This window comes from Prionailurus viverrinus, chromosome A2 (genome assembly GCF_022837055.1).
Source record: "Prionailurus viverrinus isolate Anna chromosome A2, UM_Priviv_1.0, whole genome shotgun sequence".
Lineage (NCBI taxonomy): Eukaryota > Metazoa > Chordata > Mammalia > Carnivora > Felidae > Prionailurus > Prionailurus viverrinus.
The window spans coordinates 55,341,043-55,354,498 of NC_062562.1; the positions used below are offsets into that span (position 1 = coordinate 55,341,043).

Consider the following 13,456-nt stretch of genomic DNA (forward strand, 5'->3'; position numbering starts at 1 on the left):
TGTAGCGCTATCTCATTTTAATTCACACTTCCCTAATAACATATGATGTTGAGCATCTTTTCTCATACTTGTTTGCCATCTGTATATCCTTTTTGGTGAGGTGTCTGTTCAGGTCTTTTGCCCGTTTTTAAATCGGTTTATTCATTTTCTTACTGTTGAGTTTCAAGAGCCCTTTGCATTTTCTGGATAACAGTCCTTTATCAGTGATATCTTTAGCAAATATTATCTCCCGGTCTGTCACTTGTCTTCTCGTTCTCCTGAGCCCTGAGCTTTTGCAGTCAGAAACGCCTGGGCCTGAATCTATGCGACCTTAGGCAAGTCACATGCCCTAAGCCTCAGTTTCCATTTCTGTAAAATAGGAACAGAAGCCCTCCCTTCTGGTTGTAGAGGGGTAGAGTGAAATCTTAGCAATGCAGAGCTTCTAAGCACAGAGGCTGAAACCTGGCAGGGGTTGCCGGGTAGATGCTGGTGGAACGGAGGCATGTCCGTTCTCTGGGTGGTGCAGTTTGCCCACAGTTCCACCATTACGGCAACTGGCCGTCAATAGTGGCCCCGTCCACGGCAGTCCAGGCCCGGCCAGGTCAATAAATCCATTTGCCAGGAAAATTCTTATGGGTGGGAATTCTTGGTCCCACAGGCGAGGCAAAAGAGCAGACCCCAGGGCGACCACAGCCTTGGGGCAAGGGACACACCTGCTGTTCAAAGGGAGGGTTGACCACTCTGCCGAAGTCAGGGCGCCATCCAGGCCATGTCCCCTTGAGGACCATTCCTCACTCAGCATCCAAAGCTCTTCCCATCTGGCCTCCCCCAGACCTCGAGCCACTACTCCTGGCATGCCCTTCCCCCCAGCCACATTGGGCCATGGGCAGAGCCTCTAGTGTGTCCATGTGGTATCACGGTCCTCCTTACCATCAAAAACACCTTTCCCTCATGCCCACTGGTCCCCATCCATCCCTCTCCATTGGAGGTAGAGCGTGGGCTGAGGCTGAAGCCACCAGGAGGCGCCATTGCTCCACAGATATGCCAGAACTCAGCTGAAAACTTTGGAAGGAGCCGCCTTTATCCCACTGGCTGCACAGCAGCAGGGAGGGGAGGACAAGGGACCTAACAAAACCATGGGATCTGGCAAGACAGAACTTCAAGGCTCCATCCTGTGTCCTGACCCTCCAGGCCCACCTTGCATGCCTCCTGTGACGGGGCACTTACTACCTCTAGCCAGGCTGCCTGGCCATCACAGGCTGGCTCTTGTGAGAAAAGCGGACTTTGATCTTTACGGACACCATGAGGTTTTAAGGGACCACAGGGGCTGCCTCATCAAGATATTTTAAGAGAACGGCTTTACCCTGGGAAACTATAAGCTGATGTGAAATACTGGCTCAACCAAGCAATGGAGCACATGGGCCCAGGCTCACCGGACGGGGCCCTGGTTTGTGGTGTAGCTCAGGGACTCGGATAAAGCAGGCCTTGGATGCCCGGTGGGGTGCTCAGACACCCCCACCCCCACAGGGGCCACGGCACTGCTCACCCCGTAGCTTGGCCTGTGTCGGACAGTGAGGTCATCCACGGGGACAGAGGCTGACGTGCTGCCTTTCTGGAAGGCAGCGTGACAAAATGTGGCCAAAATAGGGGTGCAGGCGCCCCGTGACCTGCAGTTCACTCCTGGTTTCCTGTCCTGAGAAGTCCCGAAAGAGGCCCCAGAGGCATGAGGACGTGGACGTTCGCGGTGGCAGAGTCTGGGGCGTCGGTACCCAGGGGTGGCCTGGGTGTTGTCACAGGGTAAACTGTGGGGTGTAGGGGGTGCCCCCGGAGGGCTCTGCAGCAACAGGCCAGACGCACGCAGCAACAAGAGTAACAGTTTAAAACGGAGCGAGTGTAGGGGCGCCTGGGTGGCGCAGTCGGTTAAGCGTCCAGCCAGGTCACGATCTCGCGGTCCGTGAGTTCGAGCCCCGCGTCAGGCTCTGGGCTGATGGCTCAGAGCCTGGAGCCTGTTTCCAATTCTGTGTCTCCCTCTCTCTCTGCCCCTACCCCGTTCATGCTCTGTCTCTCTCTGTCCCAAAAATAAATAAACATTGAAAAAAAAATTAAAAAAAAAAAATAAAACGGAGCGAGTGCAAAGCGATTAAGCAACTGAAGCCCATCTGTAACACGAGACCAGCAAAGAATTAAAAATATGCGCACAAAAGAAGGCAGCAGGGGAAGAGGGAAAAGGTAACTTTACGTGGGAAAGACCGACAGACACAACCTCAGCCAGGTGGTCAAGGTCAACACCAACAGTGATGTGTCATGTCAACAGCACGCACCCTTGATATGCTGTGACATCCGGAGTCTTCCTCCCCCCAAACCACAGTCCCTGTGGAGTCGTAAGGAAAACAGCAGACGAGTTCCGTGGGGCGGCGTCTTACAATGCACCCGATCAGCACTCCTCCAATGTCAACGTCATCTCAGACAAGGAAAGTCTGACAAGCCATCAGGGCCAAGAGGAGCCATGACTAACGGTAATGTGGTACCCTGGGTGGCGTCCGGGGACAAAGAAGGGCACTGATTAACAACCCAGGAGATCTGAACGAGAGGCGGACTTCAGTTCATAAAAGCGTATCAGTGTTCGCTCACTCATTATGACGAATGTGTGGAATAGCGTAAGACGCTAACAATAAAGAAAACTGGGCGGGGAGGTGTGCGGGAACTGTCTGCACTGTCTTTGCACTTTTTCTGTAAACCTAAAACTACTCTAAAATAGAGGGTTTGGGGCGCCTGGGTGGCTCAGTGGGTTGAGCATCTGACCTCAGCTCAGGTAGTGATCTCGCATTCGTGGGTTAGAGCCCCAGGTCTGGCTCCGGGCTGACAGCTCAGAGCCTGGAGCCTGCTTTGGGTTCTGTGTCTCCCTCTCTCTCTGCCCCTCCCCGCCGGGAAGGGCAGGATGGGGATGCAGACCCAGACCCCAGGGACACGCGTGTGGGCAAGTGCCAGCCCTCCCGGCAAGGTCTGAAAATCAGTGCAACAGAAAGGCCAGTGGCCCTGGCGCTCCCTGCATGGCCCTCTGTGCACAGACACACCGGCCATCCCTCGTGGGTCCCAGGAGGGAGGTAAGTATTGTGACGGCACATCGGCACAGACACCCCTCCCAACACCACCGTGCGGGTGCCTCTGTCTCTAGTTGGCTCTGCCCAGAGAGGGGAGACAGGTTGAGCACAGCTGGGCCCCGGAGGCACCAGGAAGCCTCAGAAGGGAGGTCAGGGGGCAGGCAGGGGGCCTGCTGGAAGGTGTGTGTGTGTGTGTGTGTGTGTGTGTGTGTGTGTTTGCAGGGTGGCTGGCCTCCACCTGACACACTGCCATGAACTGCCTATCCCCAGGGTCTGGGGGGGCAAAGTGCATGCAGAAGAGCAGAAAACAAAAACAGGAGCTTAAATGTCACCAGTTTTGGCTAAGATAGTTCCAGCAGGCTTGTCTAGTGTGGTGAGTGAGTCACTGGCTTGTCCTAGAGGTAAGGAAGACAGGGGCCTGGGCATGAGATAAGGCTGGAGTGATAAAACCAGGTCCAGAGGCCTTAACCCACCAAGGTGCTTACCTCCCCAGAGGGATCGACCCCTCTAAGGACCTGCCTTGAGCCCTGTAATCCATTCTCCAGACTGCAGCCAGGGGGATGTTTGTACAACACAAATCTGGCCCTGTCCCCGCCCCACAGGGGCTCCACAGCGCCCCACGCCGCCTGGATGAGATCAGAGCCCTAGCCGAGGCCTCCCTGTCCAGCCTTCGGTCACTCCCTGCACTCCTCACCCAGTCTCCAGGCGTGTCAGCCTTTGTGCCCATCTCGGGAGTTTGCATATGCTGTTCCCCTTACCTGGCACACCCTTCCCCACTTTTTACAGCATCCCGTTGGATTTTCCTGTTGCATTTAACAGACGACTCAACCAAACTAGTTTATGCAGAAAAGAAAGTAATCACAGGAAAATTTAAAGGCCATTGGGACCACAGGGCTGGTGGGGCTCGGGGCTCAGGTGCTGCCGTGGGGACTGTTGGTGGCCTTTAGCAGGGCTGGCTCCTGCCTCAGCATTCACCTGCAGCAACATGGGGCCTGCAGCAACATGGGGGCAGCAGCTCCAGGCTTGATGGCCCCTCAGGTTCAAGGTCAGCCCGGTATTCCCAGGAAAGGTCTCACGGCACCTTCCTGCCTCTCGGACTGCATCAGGGGCCCACCCTGGAACCAATCACCGTAGCAGGAACACAGGTGCTAATCGGTCGAGGCCGAGCACAGACGGACTCCAAGGTCGGGCAGGGAGTCCCAAACAGAAAGTGAGGCGCTGTGCTCAGAGCCGGGGGTTTGCAAACGCAGATGCCCTGAAAAGCCCACCCCTTTGGCCTCCCAGCTTTATACACACTTTCCTTCCTCTGCAAACTCCCAAACACGCTCACACATCAATCGAAAGCATCAAAGCCAAGCACCACTGAGCCCGAGCCTCGGCTCTTTGGCGGCCGTGAAATGTGGGTATAACTCCTCATGCCGTAAGTCACCCTCCATACCTAATGTCCACGGTAGAAAGAGGCAGAGAACAGCCACAATAATCCCCATCACATTCGTACCCTTGGGTGCTTTATGATGAGATCAACTTCAGGTTCAGCTTGTCTCTTGCTGTGGGATCGCAAGGACAGCAGAAAGAGGTGCCCGCTGCTGTCTGACCTCCTTATTTTTCCTTCTAAGACCTTGGGTGATATGGCAGGCGGACCGTCCAGCGCCTTCACCACCACCAGATGGCAAGAAGTACCATCTCTGGGCCACGGCAGGGGCACCCCCACCTCTCCCCATCACTCAGCCACATTCGGGGCTTCCCCTTTCTAACACCACACTCCCGGCCCCGGTTTCTGCACAGGCCGTTAAGTGGTGAGTGAGAGAAACCCCAACCTAAACCAGTTTATGCAGAAAGGGGTTCACATAGACTCACATAACCCAAAAACCCTAGCGTAAGCCTAGTGCCTCTCTCCCCTGGTCCCTTGAACCTTTTGGCTAGGATCGGTTTGCGACAGAGATGACATCACAGAGTAACTATCGCCTCTTCAGCATCATCCATCCATGTGTGTGCACGAATTCAGCTCTAAAACCAATGCCAAGACAGGATTAAACGTGCCAGGACTTCGTTAGGGGAAGTGCCTGAGATAGAGAATGGGGAGAGGTCTGGGCAAGAACCCGGGGGAAGGAGAGGGAGAGGGAAGTGCCGAGTGGAAGCATCCCTGACGCCATCAGTCTGAGGAAGCTGAACAGCATTGTTGGGGACCCTCTGTCCGGTCGGCCATCCATCAGAGGACATCAGGAAGGCGCCTGCCTCAGTATCCCTGCAAAGCCCAGCCCCTACTGGGAGCATCCCTTGGGAAGTGTGTGTTCTTGTAACATGGCAACGGCTTGCAAAGCTTGGCAGCTCCGGGTGGGGGTGGGGCACCTGGGTGGCTCGGTCCGTTGAGCGTCCGACTTCGGCTCAGGTCACGATCTCGCGGTTCATGGGTTTGAGCCCCGCGTCGGGCTCTGCGCTGACGCCTTGGAGCCTGGAGCCTGCTTCGGATTCTGTGTCTCCCTCTCTCTCTGCCCCTCCCCCACTTGTGCTCACTCTCTCTCTCTAAAAAATAATTAAAAACTACATTTTTTAGAAAGCTTGGCAGCTGGGGTCTTGGGTCACTTACACACCCATACTTGGAGGTCTGCAAGGCATATCCTCGTGGCGCCCTCCCTCTCCACACAGAGGGTCTGGTGAGCCCATCTGTGTGGCAGGAAAACTCAGAAAAGGGAGGTGAGGAGGGTGACCACAGCTCCTGTCACTGGGGCTGGCCCACAGGTGACCGCCGATACTCGTCCCCTCCTCCCTCTGCCATCAGAAAGTCCCCTCACACCTTTTTCAGGAGTTGGGGGCTCAGCTGGTGGTTTGACCCAAACCACATCCCGAGATAGCTTGCTATTTCGCACCTTGACCGTCATGCCTGTCACTGTCTGGGGTTGCCGCGTGCGTCTGTTCACAGGCGCAGGGGCGCAAGGGCTCCTGAGGCGGTCGGGGCTCCTCACATACCCTCCCCGCCCTGCTGTGTCAAAGCGGCCCTGCCCCCTCTGCTAACCAGGGTCAAAGACACCATCAGGGTGGAGGCCCCACTCATCACCTACTCGTCCTGGGCAAATGAGGAGAGCAACGCACCTGGACAGCGGCTGTCACGGGTAGGCTGATGGGACCTTTGCCGTTCCCCCTGGGAAAAGTGTGTTCCCCTTTAGGGACCAGGACCTCCAACCCTGGGGGCCCCGAGTTGCAAGGACAGGAAGACAAAACCACTCAGTGGCAGGCAAGGCCTCTTCTGCTGCCTCGGATCCCAGACGGCTTACCCTTCCTTGGGGACACAGCATCATAGGGGGTCTCGGATTTAACGGGGTGCCCCCACCCTCGTCATGTTAGCCTGCTTCCCTCCAGCTGGCACTCCGCTTGCACCTTCAGAAAGCCGTTCCCACACTCTGTGAGGTTGGCGGCCTCCGGGTCATGCGGTATGCACATGACCCGTGGGTCCCCTGGTCATGGGCCGGTGTCTCAGCTCTTCCCCTGCGCCATGTGCCGGAGGGCCACATACTCTGTAAGCCTCCAGACGATGCTTCTTGCTGAGCAACCATCTATCCCAGAATGGAAGGGGGACCACAGAGTCACCTCGCTACCAAGTGGTCCGTTGGTCTCCTTGTGGAAGAGAGACGAACGGGGGCTCCGCGTTCATGCTTGTTGTACTCAGAGGCACATGACCTCAAAACTTGTGTGCTCATGTAGGGTGGCCAGTCGTGAAGACCGGCTAACGTCGCCCGGATGAACCATTTTGTTCTCCTGGCCGGCCGTCATCCTTCCCCGGCGGACACGCACCCGTCGGCATTAACGTGTCACGCAGAAATCCTCACACTTGTGCCCGCTCCCACCTCTCTACCCACAGGCCTCCACCCAGAACCCCTGCCTCCAGTCATCCCGCCCTTTCGTGTCTAGACCTCTGGCCAGATGGCCCGTCAACGGCCACCACCCACCCTGCCTCACCTCAGGTCACTTCTTCCACACAAAGTGGCTGGCTGGGATGCTGCCCACAGCACCACCCACTGGGAAGATGCTCCCTGTCCGCTGTCTTCCCAGGTCACTTCTGGATGTGGCTGTTAGGCAGGTGCATCCGTTTCCAATTCGCACCTGTACTGAGCTGACCGTTCCTTTAACCAAGCTCTGGCATTTTCTTCCTCTTCCAGCTGGTTGTAGAGAAACTTCCACAAGGCAAAGGGGAGAGGCTTGGAACATGGGTGACACGGGGGTCTGAACCGCCTGCTCGTGGAGCCCGCTCACGCCTCTGGTCCTGCTCAGGCTGACCCGTGGATGTTTCCACCTGACGGTGGACTGTGATGGGCTCATCCAACTTTATGACTTGGTGGGTCTGACAGACCCAGCATGGAGTGAGTGGCTCCAGACGCACAGCCACGTGGTGCCTGTGGTCGACTGTGTGGCCTCCACTAGGGCCCAGATGAACACACATCTGGCCCAAGTGGGCAGGCCGCCTGCATGTCTATCCGGACCCGCTGCAGACCCCTTTCCCGCTGCAGCCCCGCCCAAAGCTGGCAGCTTCTGCCACGGCTCGGAATCAGCCATCAGTTTAGTCCAGGCCGCGAAGAGACACTCTGGCAGTGAGTATGCCCCATCCCCCGGGTTCCTTGCCCAGGTGTCCCACAAAAGTGCCCCGAGCTCAGTGAAGTCCTGCTTATCCAGCCTCTCATTCTGGCTCTGCTGGTCAAGCACCCTCAAAATCCATCTCAGGATGGCTCTTCTCAGCACCTGCTGGAGTTTTTACAATTCTTGGGTGTGCAATCTCTTTCCTTCTTTATCAAGTCCAGCACATCTCCTGCCAGGTTATGCTGGGATTTAACCCGAGTTATTGGCCCGGCAGCCAGGAGAGGTGAGGGTGGCTCCTGAGGGGGCACGGGCTGCCTCGCAGGGTAGCGGCAAGCACCCCCCCCCCCCCCGCATCTCCAGAGGGTCAAACGCCCAGAAGTTTCCCTCCATTTTCAAGGCCTCGGGTTTCTCACCCTGGGGCCTGTGGGTTCCCATGACTGATCTTGGCTGAGCAGCAAATGTCCCTGGAGCTCCGTGACTCCCACAATCAACCAGGTCTGCAGCCTGCCACTCAGGGGTGTCTGTCCTTCCCCTGCAGCAGGCAGGTGCCTCTTCGTAAGCTGCCTTTGAAGGGCTCTGCCTCACCGTCAGCCATTACCTGTTAACAGCCCCAGATTTCTCCTTGTCCCTCTGCAGGCCAATACAATCTAGCAGTAACCGGCCAGTTCTGCTGTCTCTATGAGCATGGTTCCCTCATGTTTTTCAAATGCGTGCATCATCGCACCTGCTGCAGCATCCCCTCCGCTGGGACCACACGCTCCGGGTGACGTCATTAGCAATGGTGCTGCCACCTTGTGCCGGGGACTTTGCGCGCCCCAACCACCCATCAGCCCCAATACAAACTCCGGACTCCAAAGGTTCCTGTGAGCATTCCTGTTGGGTGATGGTCTGTGGGGATTATCACACATTGAGCCCAGGAGGAGGTAATGCCATCCGGGAGGCCACAGTGACAGTGTAACCAGAAACCCCATACTCCGAGACTCCTGGATTCTGCCTTGTGCGTCTCTTCCATTAGCTCGCTTTGATTTGTATCCTTTTGCTGCAATAAAGCTGTGAATATAAGCAAGACACTTTCTTGAGTTCTCTGAGTCATTCCAGAGAGTTACCGAAACTGAGGGTGGTCACAGGACCTCTGAGTTTGCAGCCGGCTGATCTGAAGTGTGCCCGCAGCGGAGACCAGCACGGTGGCCGAACCCGCCGTCCCTTCCAAAGGCGGAAGAAGTGGCATACACACGGAGAGAAAGGGCGTTGTAGCTGAGGGGGAAGAAAGGAATGGGTTATGTGGTGAGGGAACCCTAGCATTCCACTTATCCAGCGTTACGTTAATATCTCAGGAGAGGCTTGGAGGGAGTGGTATGGTCTCTTAGCTCGATTATACCCGATGGGCAAAGCCAAGCCCTCTCCTGCCTCTGGAACCTGCCAAGGTCGAACGGAAGCTGCCAACCCGAGAGGGCCGACCTGGGAGACGTTTAGTCCTACAACACACAATGGGCTGGGCAAGGTGTCAATGACAGCGTGGGACCCAGCCTTATCAGCCGGGCCTCACCCACCCGCTGGACACGCTGTAGCACCCGCACCGTGGGTGGGTTTCCATGCGGCATCGACGGCCCTGCGGGTGGCAACGCTGAGTTACAGCCTCCTCGGGATGGAGGAAAACAGCTGGGCTGAGCAACAGCTGAATCTGGCTAACCGCTAGCTCATTTCTGTGCTTCACAGCTCTGCACAAGCGTATCTTGAGGTACCAACGGCGGCAGATCAGGGGGTGAGAGAAGTAAGTCTACACGCAGATGCCCAAACATGACCGCTCCAGGGGCTAGAATTCGGCTTACCTAAGGGCAGAGCCCTCAGCGCCTGGGAGGTGAGCTCTAGGCCCCTGGAATGTCCCGACAGGACTGGCATGGCCTGGGGACATGGGGCACTGGACAGTCTAACAATGTGACTCATAATGGGGGCTTTGGGGCAGGCCAGATGGCTCTGACCTCCAGGAAGGACTGGGCACCAAAGGTTAGCCGTGCTGTCAGTATGACCAAGCTCCAAAAAAGTGCTGGACACCAATGGCTTCCTGGTTGGGAACACCCTGTGTGAGAACTGTAACCCATCACACCAGGAGAGGCACCCCTTCTGGGGATACGGACCCCTCCTACCCTATGCATCATTCCCCTTGGATGATTCTACCTCATACCCCTTTGTCGTAACAAGGCTATCATCCTGGACTTGGCACTTCCCCGAGTTGTTCAGGTGAATTAACGAACCTGAGGGTGGTCACGGGGACCCCCAAGTCTGTGTCCGGCATCCTAAGCAAGAGCAGTCTTGTAGAGACAGTCCCTCAAACTATGGCTTGCTCCTCGCACTTGCTCCTCAAACTCCTCACAGACGTGGAATTCTAGAATCGCTGAACCTTAAAACCTCTAAAGTCAGAAGGAAATCTTGCTGAGACCCTCCGGGGGAGCCAGGCACCAAGTCAGATCCTGTGGGCGGGTCGCACAGCAGCCCCGCGAGGGAAAAAGTGCGGGCACTCCCCTCCACTGATGATGCAACTGCAGCCCAGAGGGGTGATGTCACTTCGAGGGTGCACAGGGAGTCTCCCTTGAGCTGGGGGAAGAAGACATAACCGTGTAGGACAGGGCCAGCAGCCACCAGCCAGATGCTGCCCTAGCCCCTGCTGGTGTCCCTAACCTGCCTGTTGAGTGGGGGCCTGGCACCTGCCGGTCCCCACCTGCTAAGTGACTATGCCTGACACAGCCACTAGCCCTGGTTTCCCTTGAGGACGGAGCCAGTAAGGGGGGCAGGGAGGGGAGGAAAGGCCATGAGACAGTGAGGCCTCCCCGGCAGGCTTACAGCAACCAGCTTTGAGACCGGCTCATGCCCACTGTTGAAAACGTTTAAATAATCGCCGCATCTTACATTGGAAGATTTTACATCAAAATGTGGTCTGGGAGCTTGCCTTGAAGAATGAGAACATCTGGCCGTGCGGTGGGGGTTCCCAGGTGGCAGCATGGCTGGAGCCGTGTGGCACATGCGTTCGCATGCACACACACACACACACACACACACACACACACACACACACAGAGACATGTGCACTGCTGTTCCGTGGCACAAGCCTTCCTTCCACTGCCAGGCACAGAGCACTGTGATTCTGTCTCTGGTGTTTCAATGCTGGCTGCCACCCACCTGCCACCCACCACATCTCGTTCAAGGCCCCTGGAGTCACACACTGCCTCCATCTGAAATCCGCTGGCTTAGAGAAAGAGCCAAGGGGGGCAGCAAAGGTGCATGTGGGGGTCTCAGACCTGGGCCCAGACACCCGGGTGGCCTTGGGCCTGTCTCTTCCCTTCTCAGCCCTCCTCCTCTGCCCCAGCCTCAAGGCCCCAGAAACCTACATGGGAGAAAAAAGATGAATTCTCATCCTCTGTCTGACCTGATGTTTTCAGGCCCCCGTGACCAGGACCAGTCCTGGAGTCTCTAGACGATATCCCGAGTGACAAACCAGCAGAGGTCCACATTTGGGGAAGGAGGAGGAAGAAAAGGAAGAGTAGAAAAATAAGAAGGATCCCAAAGCTGGCATGCATTTATACTGCGATCCCTTCACCCCCAAGGGAGCTCCTGGTTCGGGGCAAACTCCCTGAGTGAGGCCTCGAGGAAGGTCCTGATCAACAGACGCATGGGTCAGGCTGGGGAACCCTGAGACACGCAGATACGGTCGTCAAACGCAAACACTTTACAAAATAAGTAAACTTTTTTCTTTTTTCACTTTATAACCCTTTGTTACTATTTGAATATATTTTTTTGCAATGTGCACGTACTACAATTCAACAAAACACTTAACATGGTTTTTTTTTTTTAAAGTAAAGAGCAAATCACAGTGGGATATGAGATGGAATATCAACTTTGGGGACAGGTCACCCAGCGAAGTCCAAACAACGCGTCGTGGCCGCTGTGTTTCCTCTTCAGTCACTGTTCGGCCTTTGGCCCTCTGACTCCACCCACAGAGCACCTACAGTGACCCTGAACTGCCCTCAAAGCTTCCTCCCTCGGGTTGGGGCACGGGAGACGCCCAGGAATCCAGTAGGAATCGAGTCAGCAAAATTAAGTTAATTTACAGAGTTATAGTAAAAACACCACCGTCACCCGGCCCCACACATGCGGTGTTCAGCAACCACGGAAAGGTGTGCACCGGCAGGGGGCGCACGGGTTGGTGCAGGGACACAGCAGGAGGATCCTGGGGTTCCGTGGCCCCCGCGGGGCGCTCAGGCGGGCACAGGCGGGCAGGCGTCTCACAGGGCAAAGGTGGTAAAGAAGATGTGCATCTTGGCCAGGAAGGTGGTGACGGAGCCCTGACGCCAGAGCTTCATCTCCACGTCCAGGGCAAAGTCCCGGGGCTCACGCACCAAGCGCTGCAAGTAGACGACGCCCGTGAAAGCGTTGAGTGGGCGCGTGCCAAAGTAGCCCTCCTCGTTCCCCTTGGTGATGGTCAGGGAGATGGTGTCGCCCGCGAAGACGGGCACCGGGCTGATGCGGAAGATGTGTGCCGGCACGAGCAGGCCCGTCTGGAAGTTGAGCTGGTAGTACGTGATGCGTGCCGGCGAGTTCTGGCACTCCAGGAAGTCACGGCATGTGGTGCGCTCGCACTTCCTGTGGGATGCACGGGGGCTCGGTCAGCGGGCCCGGGGGCTCGTGTGCGTCCGCGCCTTCCCGCCCCTGACGTCCGACCATCCGCAACACGGCGCAGGCCTCAGACGCGGGCTTGAGGGCCGGCCAGCCCCGGCGTACCGAGTCACCTTACCTCTCTGGGCCTCAGTTTCCTCATCTGTAAGACGGGCTACTAGCCCGTGGTCTCGCCAGCTGGCTGGGCTAAGTTAATAAACGCGCAGGGCTTCGCGATCGGCCTGGCACGGTGTGTTAGCAGCCCTCGGTCATGCGTGTGTTCCCCCACTCGCCTTCTTCCTCCCTCCCTTCATTCTTACCCACCTTCGTCCGCCTTGTTTGCACTCGCACGCTTGCCATTTGCACAGATTCCTTCCCCGGGTACAGCGTTTTGATGGTTTTAATCATTTTCCAAATTCCTTTTCTTCTGCAACTGACTCTCCGTTGGAGCCATTTCCTCTCCTCACTCGGAACGGCCTGCCCTTTTCTAGGGGAAGCAGACCGGGGCCAACAGCCCGCGTGGGGCTCCACCTCACCCCCCGCCTGAGGAAGCCTGGAGGCTCGGCCAAGCCACGCAACAGTGAAAATGGGGGGTAAGCCTCCACCAAAGCCACCGGGGGCCTCGATTTCTGAGCACAGCACCCCTCTGTCCCTTCCTGACTCTCGGAGCCACTAAATCACCGTCTACAAGCTCACTGCTTCCAAAACGGACACTGCTCAGGCACCAGGCCCCAGCAAGCAGCTGTACAGGATCCTCTGAGCAGAGGTCCCCAACCGGCGAAGCGCGACAGGCACCACGACAACCACCACGTCACCAGCCACAAGTGACTGAGGCTGCAACTCACCGTCTTTCCTCATCTCATACGCGTGCCTGCCCCCAGGTGGCGCTGCTCTCATCCCCACGTTGCAGACGGGGCCACCAAGACCCACAGAAGGGAGGCTACCTGTCCAGGCCGCCCCAGCCACACTCCCCTAAATGTCCCAGCGCGCATCACATGGATGCTACGGTGTATGTGGTGCTGAAAAACGGCAAACTGCCAGCAGGGCAGCCGGGAATCATGAACGCATCCATACTGCTCGTGGCGTGCCGCCCGCACAGACGTGAGACAGCTAAGAGGGAGAAACTTGTGCCAGGCTAAGAGGGAAGGTGGACACGCTCA

At 56.9% G+C, this 13,456-nt stretch overlaps 1 protein-coding gene across 4 annotated transcripts in view; it reads right to left on the bottom strand.

Moving 5' to 3' along the window:
• Positions 1-11,382: 11,382 nt before the first annotated feature.
• FBLN2 (fibulin 2) overlaps positions 11,383-13,456 on the bottom strand; it is an 89,332-nt gene continuing 87,258 nt past the window's right edge. For all 4 annotated transcript variants that reach the window (XM_047849039.1, XM_047849038.1, XM_047849036.1 and 1 more), the window contains one exon: positions 11,383-12,284. In XM_047849039.1, the coding sequence (XP_047704995.1) occupies positions 11,927-12,284 (358 nt within the window). In that variant the 3' untranslated portion in view covers positions 11,383-11,926. The remainder of the gene's footprint in view (positions 12,285-13,456) is intronic.